Below are 17,393 nucleotides of genomic sequence, written 5' to 3' on the forward strand. Positions count from 1 at the left end.
TGCCTTCTTCCATGATCCTTCCTCCCCCTCTCTCATCCTTGGTGACTTTAATATTCCTGCTAATGATCCTTCCAACTCTTATATTTCCAAGTTACTCGCTTTAACGTCGTCCTTTAATCTCCAACTATGCTCCACCTCCCCCACTCATCAAAATGGTCACTGTCTTGATCTCATCTTCTCCTCCAACTGTTCACCCTCTAGTTTCCTTGCCTCCGATCTTCCCCTCTCTGATCACCATCTTATAACTTTCACACTTAAATCTCCTCCCTCCCAGTCCCGTCCTATCCTATCTAATTTATCTAGGAATCTTCACGACATTGACCCTTCATCTCTATCCTCCCATGTTTCAAACCTCCTCTCTACTGTGGCACCATCCACGTCTGTCAACGAGGCTGTTTCTTCTTACAACAATACTCTATCCTCTGCCTTAGACACTCTTGCACCTTTGATGACCCGCCCTGTAAGGCGTACAAAACCCCAACCTTGGCTGACTTCTAATATCCGCTACCTACGTTCCTGTACCCGCTCCGCCGAACGCCTCTGGCGGAAATCTCGGGCCCTTGCTGATTTCTTACACTTTAAGTTCATGCTGACCTCCTTCCAATCTGCTCTTTTACGTGCCAAACAGGATTATTATATCCAACTGACCAACTCTCTTGGCTCTAATCCTCGACTTCTCTTCACCACATTGAACTCTCTCCTCAAGGTGCCCCCTCCCCCAACTCCCCCTTCACTATCTCCTCAGACCCTTGCTGAATTCTTTCACAACAAGGTTCAAAAGATAAACCTTGCTTTCTCTACCTCACCAGCTCTCCCTCCACTAGTCCGTTCCCCTCTCTCTCCTTCCCCTCATTCCCTTTCCTCCTTTCCTGAAGTTACTATTGAGGAAACTACACTTCTCCTTTCTTCCTCAAAATGTACCACCTGTTCCTCTGATCCCATTCCCACCCACCTTCTTAATGCCATCTCTCCTACTCTTATTCCTTTTATCTGTCACATTCTCAACCTCTCACTTTCCACTGCGACTGTCCCTGCTGCCTTTAAACATGCTGTGGTCACACCTCTCCTTAAGAAGCCTTCACTTGACCCTACTTGTCCCTCTAATTACCGACCCATCTCCCTCCTTCCTTTTCTCTCCAAATTACTTGAGCGTGCTGTTCACCGCCGCTGCCTTGATTTTCTCTCCTCACATGCTATTCTTGACCCATTACAATCTGGTTTTCGCCCTCTCCACTCAACCGAAACTGCGCTTACTAAAGTCTCCAATGACCTATTACTGGCTAAATCCAGAGGTCAATATTCCATCCTCATTCTTCTTGATCTTTCCGCTGCTTTTGACACTGTCGATCACAGCATACTTCTCGATACCCTGTCCTCACTTGGATTCCAGGGCTCTGTCCTTTCCTGGTTCTCTTCCTACCTCTCCCTCCGCACCTTTAGTGTTCACTCTGGTGGATCCTCTTCTACTTCTATCCCTCTGCCTGTCGGCGTACCCCAGGGTTCTATTCTTGGTCCCCTCCTCTTTTCTATCTACACTTCTTCCCTTGGTTCATTAATCTCATCCCATGGCTTTTCCTACCACCTCTATGCTGATGACTCCCAAATCTACCTTTCTACCCCTGATATCTCACCTTGCATCCAAACCAAAGTTTCAGCGTGCTTGTCTGACATTGCTGCCTGGATGTCTCAACGCCACCTGAAATTAAATATGACCAAAACCGAGCTTCTCATTTTCCCCCCCAAACCCACCTCCCCGCTCCCCCCATTTTCTATTTCTGTTGATGGCTCTCTCATTCTCCCTGTCTCCTCAGCTCGAAACCTTGGGGTCATCTTTGACTCTTCTCTCTCCTTCTCTGCTCATATCCAGCAGACCGCCAAGACCTGTCGTTTCTTTCTTTACAACATCCGTAAAATCCGCCCCTTTCTTTCCGAGCACTCTACCAAAACCCTCATCCACACCCTTGTCACCTCTCGTTTAGACTACTGCAATCTGCTTCTTGCTGGCCTCCCACTTAGTCACCTCTCCCCTCTCCAGTCAGTTCAAAACTCTGCTGCCCGTCTCATCTTCCGCCAGGGTCGCTTTACTCATACTACCCCTCTCCTCAAGACCCTTCACTGGCTCCCTATCCGTTTTCGCATCCTGTTCAAACTTCTTCTACTAACCTATAAATGTACTCACTCTGCTGCTCCCCAGTATCTCTCCACACTCGTCCTTCCCTACACCCCTTCCCGTGCACTCCGCTCCATGGATAAATCCTTCTTATCTGTTCCCTTCTCCACTACTGCCAACTCCAGACTTCGCGCCTTCTGTCTCGCTGCACCCTACGCCTGGAATAAACTTCCTGAGCCCCTACGTCTTGCCCCATCCTTGGCCACCTTTAAATCTAGACTGAAAACCCACCTCTTTGACATTGCTTTTGACTCGTAACCACTTGTAACCACTCGCCTCCACCTACCCCCTCCTCTCTTCCTTCCCGTTCACATTAATTGATTTGATTTGCTTACTTTATTTATTTTTTGTCTATTAGATTGTAAGCTCTTTGAGCAGGGACTGTCTTTCTTCTATGTTTGTACAGCGCTGCGTATGCCTTGTAGCGCTATAGAAATGCTAAATAGTAGTAGTAGTAGTAGTAATGTTACCCTTTTTGTTGTTTTCTTACTATCTTACTGTAGTGCAAGAAAACCACTGTTGGTTGTGATTCGTTGAGGTCTTGTTTTTCTTGGCCAAAGCTAAGGCTTAGTCGGTTGCCCATTATATATTTTCCTTTATGGCCCTGGAAACGCCACTCACATCCCCTTCCCAACCCTCATCCTCCTTCTTCTGGCCAGGCTCGGCCGGGCGGGGGCGCGGTCACTGATTCCCGCCCAGCGCACGCGCGCTCTCCCGCTCTAGGAGCTCCTCCTCCCTCTCGTGCCGTAACGAAGAAGAGATTCTCCAAAGACAAGCAGGCTGATATTCTCACAAGTGGGTGACGCCACGTCGGCCCCGGAGGATTTTAAAGCAAAATCTCAAAATCTCTTTACGGCGTTCCGTCGCGCGAGCGATCGTACTGCGCATATGCGCACACCTATTCCCGCTCGCCGAGCGGACACGCCCCTCAGTTTTTCTTTTTCCGCGTCTGAGGAGACACGGAGTTCGTTAGGGCTTCGTGTTTTCTTCAGGTCTTCGGAGTAAATCTCTTTTTTATTTTTTCATTTGTACTTTTTATGGCAGGCTCATTGTGGCTTATATATACAGGTATTTTTTGTACCTGAGGCAAGAAAAAATTTAAGTAATTGCCAGAGTCACAAGGGGCTGTGCCTCAACGAAGCATATAAGCTTCTCTTTTTCTTTTTTCTTCAAAAGTGCTGGTATATTGTTATCTGTGGGCTAGCCAGCAAATAAAACAAGCCCACATTTTTTGATCCATTTATTAAAACTTAAACAAATTGCTCTCGAGAGCTGTGAGAGCCTGCTTCAGCACACTACTGTCTTTGAGCCTCACAAGTGGTGAAGGTGTATGTCACAGGAAAAACCAGGAACCTAAGCAGGTGCATCCCTGGTTAGCCACTGAATGGGCAGCCTGGTGACACAATATCAGTGGTGTAACCTTTGAAGTGAGTCTCCACCCGTCTCGGCGTCTCCTGCTCTGCAGGTCATTCGGACGCATCGGCGGAAGTGTCTTGTGCCGGATCATCTCCCTGTGAAGCGCAAGTAGTGTCTCAAAGTACCGAGACGTATTCTACTCTGCCAGGGATGCCCAAAGGACCGGATCATCTCCCTGTGAAGCGCAAGTAGTGTCTCAAAGTACCGAGACGTATTCTACTCTGCCAGGGATGCCCAAAGGACCGGATCATCTCCCTGTGAAGCGCAAGTAGTGTCTCAAAGACGAGACTTATGCTACTTGTCAGGGATGCCCAAAGGAGTTTCTGGAGTCCGACAGAGACCGATGCACGCTGGGTATAGTTATGCATCGAGTAGGTCTCCACCTGCCTCGGCGCCTCCTGCTTGGCAGGTCATTCGGGCGCATCAGCGGGTGTCGGTACCATCGGTGCCCAGAGCTTTGCTCCCTCTGTTATGGAGGTATTCGGGCTTCAGACATCAGTCGGTGCCGAGAGCGTTGCTCCCTCTATTATGGAGGTATCCTGGCATTGGACGTCGATACACCGCATCGCGGGTGTCATGGGTACCGTCGGTACCGAGTATCATCGGTACCGGGTGTCATGGGTACCGTCGGTGCCGAGTATCATCGGTACCGGGTGTCATGGGTACCGTCGGTACCGAGTATCATCGGTACCATGGGTGCCGTCGGTACCGAGTATCATCGGTACCATGGGTGCCGTCGGTGCCGAATGTCACCGGTGCGTCGGTACCGAGGAGTATCGGTACCAGGAACATTGGTACCATGGTCGGTGCCATGGGTCCCGTCGGTACCGGTACCATCGGTACCATGGATTCCGTCGGCACCGGGTATCATCGGTACCATGGGTACCATCGGTGCCGAGTGTCTTCGGTGCATGGGCACCGTCGGCACCAGGTATCACCATCGGCATCAGATATCATGGGCACCATCGATCACAGGTATCATCGCCCATCGGTACCGAGTATCACGAGTACCATCGGTATCGGGTATCGTCGGTACCATGGATAGGTATCATGGATACCGTCGGTACATGAGTACCGTCGATACAAAATATCATGACCAGGTACCATCGGTACCATGGGTGCCATTGGTACCAGGTGTCTTGAGCACCGTCGATACCATGTGTACCATAGGTACCGTCGGTGCTGTTGGTGCCGAATATCATGGGTACCATCGGTACCACATGTCAAGGGTCCCTTCGGTACTAGGGTATCATGGATACCATCGATACCAGATATCATGACTATCATCGGTACCAAGTACCATGGGTTCCATTGGTACCGGGGGTCATCGGTCCATGTGTATCATCGGCACCGTCGGTGCCATGAGTACTATCAGTACCATCGGTCACATCTCTGTTATGGAAGTCATCTGGCAGTCTGGTTTCGATTCCCTTGCATTGCCAGATGTTGTCCTTGGCTTCGAGACCATGGGTACCATTGGATGCCATGGATGCTACCGCCTCCCGCGGCATCTAGCTTTTCAACTGGTCTCCTTCACCGATGCTGCCTCTGGTAGGGTTTTCGCTCGTAGAACTTACCGCGCCTCCATACCTTGGCTTCCAGGCCCAGAAATGCAGGTTATGCTCTCTGGGCTTACAAGATACTTCTACTCACTTTGCGTCCAGAGTATGTTTTTCCTAGTGCCTAGCTGTTGTTGCAGCGTATCTTCATGGACTGGGAGTGCAAGTGTTCCCTTAACACGTTGATTGCCCGTCTCAACAGATTACAGCACAGTAATATTGAGACTTCTAGACACATGGCTTCCACTCCCTTAACACTTTTGCACATCTAGAGGATGTAACCCAACTGTTCGCCAGTCTTCGGAATTCCCCTCAGAGGTGGTTAATTCTCTCCATTTTGATTCTGAGGTGTCCAGTCCACCTTACTCAGTCAAAAGCTGCTGACGAAGGTTGCATCCCTCCTGGCTATCCAACCTAATTATTTTAATCAACCACACAATCGGGTTGTGATGTACTCGATAACAAAGGAGTACTGGATCTTGTCCTCTGAGTCAAGATGCCATGCAGATGTAGCGGTGGGCTCGCCAACGCGGCTTGTTTTCTCCAAGCCATTTATCTAATTGGCGTAAACAGCAGTCTGGCCGACAGGCTGAGCAACTTAGTTCATCACAAAGTCCCTCAGTTCTGTTCCAGGCTGCAGGTTCACGGCAGACTACCATCGGATGCCTTTCTCCTTCTTTGGGGGACAAGTTTTCTGTATGCGTATCCTACCATACATCTGGTGGAAAAGACTTGCTGATTCTCAAGCAAGATTGTGGAGCCATGATTCTCATTGCTCCTTTCTAGCTACGTCAGATACGATTCCCTCTTCTTCTGGAGTTGGAATGTTTTCCAGCTCTCATTACGCAGAACGAGGGGGCACTTCTACATCCCAACCTCCAATCTATGGCTCACACGGTCTGGATGTTGAGAGTGTAGGTTTCGTTGACTTTTCCAGAAGAGTGTCTCCCGACTCTTGCCTGCTTCCAGAAAAAGATTTCACAAAGAGGTGTTATTCTTTTCATGGAAGAGGTTTGCCGTCTGGTGTGACAGCGAGGCCCTAGATCCTGCCTCTAGTCTTATACAGACCTTGCTTGAGTTCTTTCTACACCTGTCTGAATCTGGTCTCAAGACCAACTCGGTCAGTATTCATCTTCGTGCAATAAGAGCTTATCATCAACGTGTAAAAGGTCAGCCTTTAGCTGTCCACTTCATGACGTTTACTTCTCCCACAGTATTGAGAGAATTCCTTGTATGTGTCTAAGGGGGATTATTTCTGTTGGGCTTAGCACCCCCAATAATTTTTACAGTTGGCTCTTATGCTTCGGTCAGAGCCCCTATCACTCCTTATTCAGTATCTTGGGGTCTCAATGTCGTTTTCATCCAGCTGCTGCAAGCTCAATTCGGGCCACTGGATTCCTGTCATCTGAAGTATTGGACCTGGAAGGTCATTTTCCTTGGTGGCTGTTCCTTCAACTCGAAAGGTCGGTGAGCTTCAGACTCTAGTAGCTCAAGCTCCTTACCTTACTTCTCATCTTAACAGAGTAGTTCTTCGCATGCAGCCAAGGTTCTTACGGGCGCTGGTATCAGAGTACCATCTGATCCAGTCAATTGTCTTGCCAACATGCTTTCTCCCTCATCTTACAAGCCCTGGCGAAAGCAAGCTGCGCACTTTTTGCGTGGAGCAGACGAGCTCCCTCGCAAGGTCCGCCCAGTTGTTTATTTCTTTTAATGCCAGTTGCTGTCGGAAACCGCATCATTTCTTCTTAACTGGCAGATTGCATCTCCTTCATTTTTGTCCAAGCTGGACTGACTCTAGAGGGCCATGTCACGGCTCACAAAATTAGAGCCATGGCTGAATCGGTGACTAATCTAAAATCAGTCACTATTGAAGGGATCTGCAAAGCTGCGGCGTGGTCATCAGTCCACACATTCACATCTCACTACTGCCTTCAGCAGAATAGCCGACGCGTCAGTCGGTTTTGGGCAGTCGGGGCTGCAGAACTTCTTTGGGGTTTAGAATCCAACTCCAACCCTCCTAAGCCCATGTTTGTTCTGTTCCAGGCTACACTCATTTAGATGTTTCTTCTTTTCAGGTCAATTTTTATTCTGGCCTCGCCGTTGCGAGACTCTATTGACCACTGTTTGTTGTGTAAGCCTGAAAGCTTGGGATACCCCACTTGTGAGAATATCAGCCTGCTTGTCTTTGGAGAAAGAGTAGTTACTTACCTGTAACAGGTGTTCTCCGAAGACAGCAGGCTGCATATTCTCACAAACCCTCCCACCTTCCCCTTTTGGAGTTGTCTCCTCCATCTTTTGGATATAACTGAGGGGCGTGTCCGCTCGGCGAGCGGGAATAGGTGTGCGCACATGCGCAGTACGATCGCTCGCGCGACGGAACGCCGTAAAAGAGATTTTGCTTTAAAATCCTCCAGGGCCGACGTGGCGTCACCCACTTGTGAGAATATGCAGCCTGCTGTCTTCGGAGAACACCTGTTACAGGTAAGTAACTACTCTTTATTAATATCTCCAGGAGGCTTAACCGCTCCGCCCCCTTTCTGCGAACGCCACCAGTCCTTGTGCACCTCGCGCATGCGCACTCCTCTGCTCTAATTGCTGGACTACTCTTTTGTATCTGCTCCCTCCCCGCCGTCACCTGGTTTTGCGCAAGCGCACTAAACCGTTGCCGCCCATTCCATTAGCCCCGCTCCGCCCCCTCCGCTTCGTGCGCAGGCGCAGTGCGCAACTCGTCTCCCGCCACCACCACTTCCGTACCCGGTGCTGTCCTCGCCAGCTGTCTTCTTGAGCCTGCATCAGGTTGATGCGGTTGAAGCTCGGAGAGATGTGAAGGATCGACATTTTCGACTCGTGTTTCCCGCCCTGGGTGGTGCCAGGCAAGGCCATGACTAGGGCTCCACAGCGGGCAAAGACTGGGGGATTCAAACCCGGTATTAAGAGCCACTGACCCCCCCCCCTGTTACCATGGCAACCAGCGCCATCATCACTGCCGTGACAGGGATCCTAGGAGAGACATTGTCACTGCCCTCAGCACAGAGACAAGAAGCCAGGCAGAGACATTATCACTGCCCTGAGCACAGAGACAAGAAGCCAGACAGAGACATTATCACTGCCCTGAGCACAGAAACAGCCTGGGAGAGACGTTATCACTGCCCTGAGCACAGAGACAGGAAGCCAGACAGAGACATTATCACTGCCCTGAGCACAGAGACAATAAGCCAGACAGAGACATTATCACTGCCCTGAGCACAGAAACAGCCTGGGAGAGACGTTATCACTGCCCTGAGCACAGAGACAGGAAGCCAGACAGAGACATTATCACTGCCCTGAGCACAGAGACAATAAGCCAGACAGAGACATTATCACTGCCCTGAGCACAGAGACAGCCTGGGAGAGACGTTATCACTGCCCTGAGCACAGAGACAGCCTGGGAGAGACGTTATCACTGCCCTGAGCACAGAGACAGGAAGCCAGGCAGAGTCATTATCACTGCCCTGAGCACAGAGACAGGAAGCCAGACAGAGACATTATCACTGCCCTGAGCACAGAGACAATAAGCCAGACAGAGACATTATCACTGCCCTGAGCACAGAGACAGCCTGGGAGAGACATTATCACTGCCCTGAGCACAGAGACAGCCTGGGAGAGACGTTATCACTGCCCTGAGCACAGAGACAGGAAGCCAGACAGAGACATTATCACTGCCCTGAGCACAGAGACAATAAGCCAGGCAGAGACATTATCACTGCCCTGAGCACAGAAACAGCCTGGGAGAGACGTTATCACTGCCCTGAGCACAGAGACAGGAAGCCAGGCAGAGACATTATCACTGCCCTGAGCACAGAAACAGGAAGCCAGACAGAGACATTATCACTGCCCTGAGCACAGAGACAAGAAGCCAGGCAGAGACATTATCACTGCCCTGAGCACAGAAACAGCCTGGGAGAGACATTATCACTGCCCTCAGCACAGAGACAAGAAGCCAGGCAGAGACATTATCACTGCCCTGAGCACAGAGACAATAAGCCAGACAGAGACATTATCACTGCCCTGAGCACAGAAACAGCCTGGGAGAGACGTTATCACTGCCCTGAGCACAGAGACAGGAAGCCAGACAGAGACATTATCACTGCCCTGAGCACAGAGACAATAAGCCAGACAGAGACATTATCACTGCCCTGAGCACAGAAACAGCCTGGGAGAGACGTTATCACTGCCCTGAGCACAGAGACAGGAAGCCAGACAGAGACATTATCACTGCCCTGAGCACAGAGACAATAAGCCAGACAGAGACATTATCACTGCCCTGAGCACAGAGACAGCCTGGGAGAGACGTTATCACTGCCCTGAGCACAGAGACAGCCTGGGAGAGACGTTATCACTGCCCTGAGCACAGAGACAGGAAGCCAGGCAGAGACATTATCACTGCCCTGAGCACAGAGACAGGAAGCCAGACAGAGACATTATCACTGCCCTGAGCACAGAGACAATAAGCCAGACAGAGACATTATCACTGCCCTGAGCACAGAGACAGCCTGGGAGAGACATTATCACTGCCCTGAGCACAGAGACAGCCTGGGAGAGACGTTATCACTGCCCTGAGCACAGAGACAGGAAGCCAGACAGAGACATTATCACTGCCCTGAGCACAGAGACAATAAGCCAGGCAGAGACATTATCACTGCCCTGAGCACAGAAACAGCCTGGGAGAGACGTTATCACTGCCCTGAGCACAGAGACAGGAAGCCAGGCAGAGACATTATCACTGCCCTGAGCACAGAAACAGGAAGCCAGACAGAGACATTATCACTGCCCTGAGCACAGAGACAAGAAGCCAGGCAGAGACATTATCACTGCCCTGAGCACAGAAACAGCCTGGGAGAGACATTATCACTGCCCTCAGCACAGAGACAAGAAGCCAGGCAGAGACATTATCACTGCCCTGAGCACAGAGACAATAAGCCAGACAGAGACATTATCACTGCCCTGAGCACAGAAACAGCCTGGGAGAGACGTTATCACTGCCCTGAGCACAGAGACAGGAAGCCAGACAGAGACATTATCACTGCCCTGAGCACAGAGACAATAAGCCAGACAGAGACATTATCACTGCCCTGAGCACAGAAACAGCCTGGGAGAGACGTTATCACTGCCCTGAGCACAGAGACAGGAAGCCAGACAGAGACATTATCACTGCCCTGAGCACAGAGACAATAAGCCAGACAGAGACATTATCACTGCCCTGAGCACAGAGACAGCCTGGGAGAGACGTTATCACTGCCCTGAGCACAGAGACAGCCTGGGAGAGACGTTATCACTGCCCTGAGCACAGAGACAGGTAGCCAGGCAGAGTCATTATCACTGCCCTGAGCACAGAGACAGGAAGCCAGACAGAGACATTATCACTGCCCTGAGCACAGAGACAATAAGCCAGACAGAGACATTATCACTGCCCTGAGCACAGAGACAGCCTGGGAGAGACATTATCACTGCCCTGAGCACAGAGACAGCCTGGGAGAGACGTTATCACTGCCCTGAGCACAGAGACAGGAAGCCAGACAGAGACATTATCACTGCCCTGAGCACAGAGACAATAAGCCAGGCAGAGACATTATCACTGCCCTGAGCACAGAAACAGCCTGGGAGAGACGTTATCACTGCCCTGAGCACAGAGACAGGAAGCCAGGCAGAGACATTATCACTGCCCTGAGCACAGAAACAGGAAGCCAGACAGAGACATTATCACTGCCCTGAGCACAGAGACAAGAAGCCAGGCAGAGACATTATCACTGCCCTGAGCACAGAGACAAGAAGCCAGACAGAGACATTATCACTGCCCTGAGCACAGAAACAGCCTGGGAGAGACGTTATCACTGCCCTGAGCACAGAGACAGGAAGCCAGACAGAGACATTATCACTGCCCTGAGCACAGAGACAATAAGCCAGACAGAGACATTATCACTGCCCTGAGCACAGAGACAGCCTGGGAGAGACGTTATCACTGCCCTGAGCACAGAGACAAGAAGCCAGACAGAGACATTATCACTGCCCTCAGCACAGAGACAAGAAGCCAGGCAGAGACATTATCACTGCCCTGAGCACAGAGACAAGAAGCCAGACAGAGACATTATCACTGCCCTGAGCACAGAAACAGCCTGGGAGAGACGTTATCACTGCCCTGAGCACAGAGACAGGAAGCCAGACAGAGACATTATCACTGCCCTGAGCACAGAGACAATAAGCCAGACAGAGACATTATCACTGCCCTGAGCACAGAGACAGGAAGCCAGACAGAGACATTATCACTGCCCTGAGCACAGAGACAATAAGCCAGACAGAGACATTATCACTGCCCTGAGCACAGAGACAGCCTGGGAGAGACATTATCACTGCCCTGAGCACAGAGACAGGAAGCCAGACAGAGACATTATCACTGCCCTGAGCACAGAGACAGCCTGGGAGAGACGTTATCACTGCCCTGAGCACAGAGACAAGAAGCCAGACAGAGACATTATCACTGCCCTGAGCACAGAGACAGCCTGGGAGAGACGTTATCACTGCCCTGAGCACAGAGACAGGAAGCCAGACAGAGACATTATCACTGCCCTGAGCACAGAGACAGCCTGGGAGAGACGTTATCACTGCCCTGAGCACAGAGACAGCCTGGGAGAGACGTTATCACTGCCCTGAGCACAGAGACAAGAAGCCAGACAGAGACATTATCACTGCCCTGAGCACAGAGACAGCCTGGGAGAGACGTTATCACTGCCCTGAGCACAGAGACAGGAAGCCAGACAGAGACATTATCACTGCCCTGAGCACAGAGACAGCCTGGGAGAGACGTTATCACTGCCCTGAGCACAGAGACAGCCTGGGAGAGATGTTATCACTGCCCTGAGCACAGAGACAGGAAGCCAGACAGAGACATTATCACTGCCCTGAGCACAGAAACAGCCTGGGAGAGACGTTATCACTGCCCTGAGCACAGAGACAGCCTGGGAGAGACGTTATCACTGCCCTGAGCACAGAGACAGGAAGCCAGGCAGAGACATTATCACTGCCCTGAGCACAGAAACAGGAAGCCAGGCAGAGACATTATCACTGCCCTGAGCACAGAGACAGCGACAGCCTGGGAGAGACGTTATCACTGCCCTGAGCACAGAGACAGCCTGGGAGAGACGTTATCACTGCCCTGAGCACAGAAACAGGAAGCCAGACAGAGACATTATCACTGCCCTGAGCACAGAAACAGCCTGGGAGAGATTGTCACTGCCCTGAGCACAGAGACAGCCTGGGAGAGACGTTATCACTGCCCTGAGCACAGAGACAGGAAGCCAGACAGAGACATTATCACTGCCCTGAGCACAGAGACAGCCTGGGAGAGACGTTATCACTGCCCTGAGCACAGAGACAGGAAGCCAGGCAGAGACATTATCACTGCCCTGAGCACAGAAACAGGAAGCCAGACAGAGACATTATCACTGCCCTGAGCACAGAGACAGCGACAGCCTGGGAGAGACGTTATCACTGCCCTGAGCACAGAGACAGCCTGGGAGAGACGTTATCACTGCCCTGAGCACAGAAACAGGAAGCCAGACAGAGACATTATCACTGCCCTGAGCACAGAAACAGCCTGGGAGAGATTGTCACTGCCCTGAGCACAGAGACAGCCTGGGAGAGACGTTATCACTGCCCTGAGCACAGAGACAGGAAGCCAGACAGAGACATTATCACTGCCCTGAGCACAGAGACAGCCTGGGAGAGACGTTATCACTGCCCTGAGCACAGAGACAGGAAGCCAGGCAGAGACATTATCACTGCCCTGAGCACATAGGGAGCCTGGCAGAGACATTATCACTGCCCCGAGCACAGAGACAGCCTGGGAGAGACGTTATCACTGCCCTGAGCACAGAAACAGGAAGCCAGACAGACATTATCACTGCCCTGAGCACAGAGACAGCCTGGGAGAGACGTTATCACTGCCCTGAGCACAGAGACAGGAAGCCAGGCAGAGACATTATCACTGCCCTGAGCACAGAAACAGGAAGCCAGACAGAGACGTTATCACTGCCCTGAGCACAGAAACAGCCTGGGAGAGATTGTCACTGCCCTGAGCACAGAGACAGCCTGGGAGAGACGTTATCACTGCCCTGAGCACAGAGACAGGAAGCCAGACAGAGACATTATCACTGCCCTGAGCACAGAGACAGCCTGGGAGAGACGTTATCACTGCCCTGAGCACAGAGACAGGAAGCCAGGCAGAGACATTATCACTGCCCTGAGCACATAGGGAGCCTGGCAGAGACATTATCACTGCCCTGAGCACAGAGACAGCCTGGGAGAGACGTTATCACTGCCCTGAGCACAGAAACAGGAAGCCAGACAGACATTATCACTGCCCTGAGCACAGAGACAGCCTGGGAGAGACGTTATCACTGCCCTGAGCACAGAGACAGGAAGCCAGACAGAGACATTATCACTGCCCTGAGCACAGAGACAGGAAGCCAGACATTATCACTGCCCTGAGCACAGAGACAGCCTGGGAGAGACGTTATCACTGCCCTGAGCACAGAGACAGGAAGCCAGGCAGAGACATTATCACTGCCCTGAGCACAGAGACAGGAAGCCAGGCAGAGACATTATCACTGCCCTGAGCACAGAAACAGCCTGGGAGAGACGTTATCACTGCCCTGAGCACAGAGACAGGAAGCCAGACAGAGACATTATCACTGCCCTGAGCACAGAAACAGCCTGGGAGAGACGTTATCACTGCCCTGAGCACAGAGACAGCCTGGGAGAGACGTTATCACTGCCCTGAGCACAGAGACAAGAAGCCAGACAGAGACATTATCACTGCCCTGAGCACAGAAACAGCCTGGGAGAGACGTTATCACTGCCCTGAGCACAGAGACAGCCTGGGAGAGACGTTATCACTGCCCTGAGCACAGAAACAGCCTGGGAGAGACATTGTCACTGCCCTGAGCACAGAGACAGCCTGGGAGAGACGTTATCACTGCCCTGAGCACAGAGACAGGAAGCCAGGCAGAGACATTATCACTGCCCTGAGCACAGAAACAGGAAGCCAGACAGAGACATTATCACTGCCCTGAGCACAGAGACAGCCTGGGAGAGACGTTATCACTGCCCTGAGCACAGAGACAGGAAGCCAGACAGAGACATTATCACTGCCCTGAGCACAGAGACAGCGACAGCCTGGGAGAGACGTTATCACTGCCCTGAGCACAGAGACAGCCTGGGAGAGACGTTATCACTGCCCTGAGCACAGAAACAGGAAGCCAGACAGAGACATTATCACTGCCCTGAGCACAGAAACAGCCTGGGAGAGATTGTCACTGCCCTGAGCACAGAGACAGCCTGGGAGAGACGTTATCACTGCCCTGAGCACAGAGACAGGAAGCCAGACAGAGACATTATCACTGCCCTGAGCACAGAGACAGCCTGGGAGAGACGTTATCACTGCCCTGAGCACAGAGACAGGAAGCCAGGCAGAGACATTATCACTGCCCTGAGCACATAGGGAGCCTGGCAGAGACATTATCACTGCCCTGAGCACAGAGACAGCCTGGGAGAGACGTTATCACTGCCCTGAGCACAGAAACAGGAAGTCAGACAGACATTATCACTGCCCTGAGCACAGAGACAGCCTGGGAGAGACGTTATCACTGCCCTGAGCACAGAGACAGGAAGCCAGGCAGAGACATTATCACTGCCCTGAGCACAGAAACAGGAAGCCAGGCAGAGACATTATCACTGCCCTGAGCACAGAAACAGCCTGGGAGAGATTGTCACTGCCCTGAGCACAGAGACAGCCTGGGAGAGACGTTATCACTGCCCTGAGCACAGAGACAGGAAGCCAGACAGAGACATTATCACTGCCCTGAGCACAGAGACAGCCTGGGAGAGACGTTATCACTGCCCTGAGCACAGAGACAGCCTGGGAGAGACATTGTCACTGCCCTGAGCACAGAGACAAGAAGCCAGACAGAGACATTATCACTGCCCTGAGCACAGAGACAGCCTGGGAGAGACGTTATCACTGCCCTGAGCACAGAGACAGGAAGCCAGGCAGAGACATTATCACTGCCCTGAGCACAGAAACAGCCTGGGAGAGACGTTATCACTGCCCTGAGCACAGAGACAGCCTGGGAGAGACGTTATCACTGCCCTGAGCACAGAGACAGGAAGCCAGGCAGAGACATTATCACTGCCCTGAGCACAGAAACAGGAAGCCAGACAGAGACATTATCACTGCCCTGAGCACAGAGACAGCCTGGGAGAGACGTTATCACTGCCCTGAGCACAGAGACAGGAAGCCAGGCAGAGACATTATCACTGCCCTGAGCACAGAAACAGGAAGCCAGACAGAGACATTATCACTGCCCTGAGCACATAGGGAGCCTGGCAGAGATATTATTGGTGCCCTGAGCACAGAGACAGAAAGCCAGGGAGAGACGTTATCACTGCCCTGAGCACACAGACAAGAAGCCACACAGAGACATTATCACTGCCCCGAGCACAGAGACGGGAAGCCAGACAGAGACATTATCACTGCCCTGAGTACAGAGACTGGGAGCCTGGCAGCGATATTGTTGGTGCTCACAGCACAGAGACAGAAAGCCAGGGAGAGACGTTATCACTGCCCTGAGCACACAGACAAGAAGCCACACAGAGACATTATCACTGCCCCGAGCACAGAGACGGAAGCCAGACAGAGACATTATCACTGCCGTCAGCACATAGGGAGCCTGGCAGAGATATTATTGGTGCCCTGAGCACAGAAACAGAAAGCCAGGGAGAGACGTTATCACTGCCCTGAGCACACAGACAAGAAGCCACACAGAGACATTATCACTGCCCCGAGCACAGAGACGGGAAGCCAGACAGAGACATTATCACTGCCGTCACATAGGGAGCCTGGCAGAGATATTATTGGTGCCCTGAGCACAGAGACAGAAAGCCAGGGAGAGACGTTATCACTGCCCTGAGCACAGATATGGGGAGCCTGGGAGAGACATTGTCACTGCCCTGAGCACAGAGACAAGAAGCCAGACAGAGACATTATCACTGCTGTCAGCACATAGGGAGCCTGGCAGAGATATTATTGGTGCCCTGCGCACAGAGACAGAAAGCCTGGGAGAGACGTTATCACTGCCCTGAGCACAGAGACAAGAAGCCAGACAGAGACATTATCACTGCCCTGAGCACAGAGACAGCCTGGGAGAGACGTTATCACTGCCCTGAGCACAGAGACAGGAAGCCAGGCAGAGACATTATCACTGCCCTGAGCACAGAAACAGCCTGGGAGAGACGTTATCACTGCCCTGAGCACAGAGACAGCCTGGGAGAGACGTTATCACTGCCCTGAGCACAGAGACAGGAAGCCAGGCAGAGACATTATCACTGCCCTGAGCACAGAAACAGGAAGCCAGACAGAGACATTATCACTGCCCTGAGCACAGAGACAGCCTGGGAGAGACGTTATCACTGCCCTGAGCACAGAGACAGGAAGCCAGGCAGAGACATTATCACTGCCCTGAGCACAGAAACAGGAAGCCAGACAGAGACATTATCACTGCCCTGAGCACATAGGGAGCCTGGCAGAGATATTATTGGTGCCCTGAGCACAGAGACAGAAAGCCAGGGAGAGACGTTATCACTGCCCTGAGCACACAGACAAGAAGCCACACAGAGACATTATCACTGCCCCGAGCACAGAGACGGGAAGCCAGACAGAGACATTATCACTGCCCTGAGTACAGAGACTGGGAGCCTGGCAGCGATATTGTTGGTGCTCACAGCACAGAGACAGAAAGCCAGGGAGAGACGTTATCACTGCCCTGAGCACACAGACAAGAAGCCACACAGAGACATTATCACTGCCCCGAGCACAGAGACGGGAAGCCAGACAGAGACATTATCACTGCCGTCAGCACATAGGGAGCCTGGCAGAGATATTATTGGTGCCCTGAGCACAGAAACAGAAAGCCAGGGAGAGACGTTATCACTGCCCTGAGCACACAGACAAGAAGCCACACAGAGACATTATCACTGCCCCGAGCACAGAGACGGGAAGCCAGACAGAGACATTATCACTGCCGTCACATAGGGAGCCTGGCAGAGATATTATTGGTGCCCTGAGCACAGAGACAGAAAGCCAGGGAGAGACGTTATCACTGCCCTGAGCACAGATATGGGGAGCCTGGGAGAGACATTGTCACTGCCCTGAGCAC

At 51.9% G+C, this 17,393-nt stretch overlaps 1 protein-coding gene across 1 annotated transcript in view; it reads right to left on the bottom strand.

Annotated features, from left to right (window-relative positions):
• The window catches only part of LOC115475919 (testis-expressed protein 47-like), a 30,927-nt gene extending 22,944 nt beyond the window's left edge, over positions 1 to 7,983 (bottom strand). Inside the window, exon 1 of the mRNA XM_030211992.1 lies at positions 7,900 to 7,983. Coding sequence (XP_030067852.1) covers positions 7,900 to 7,983 — 84 coding nt within the window. The remainder of the gene's footprint in view (positions 1 to 7,899) is intronic.
• Positions 7,984 to 17,393: the final 9,410 nt, after the last annotated feature.

This window comes from Microcaecilia unicolor, chromosome 8 (genome assembly GCF_901765095.1).
Source record: "Microcaecilia unicolor chromosome 8, aMicUni1.1, whole genome shotgun sequence".
Taxonomy (NCBI): domain Eukaryota; kingdom Metazoa; phylum Chordata; class Amphibia; order Gymnophiona; family Siphonopidae; genus Microcaecilia; species Microcaecilia unicolor.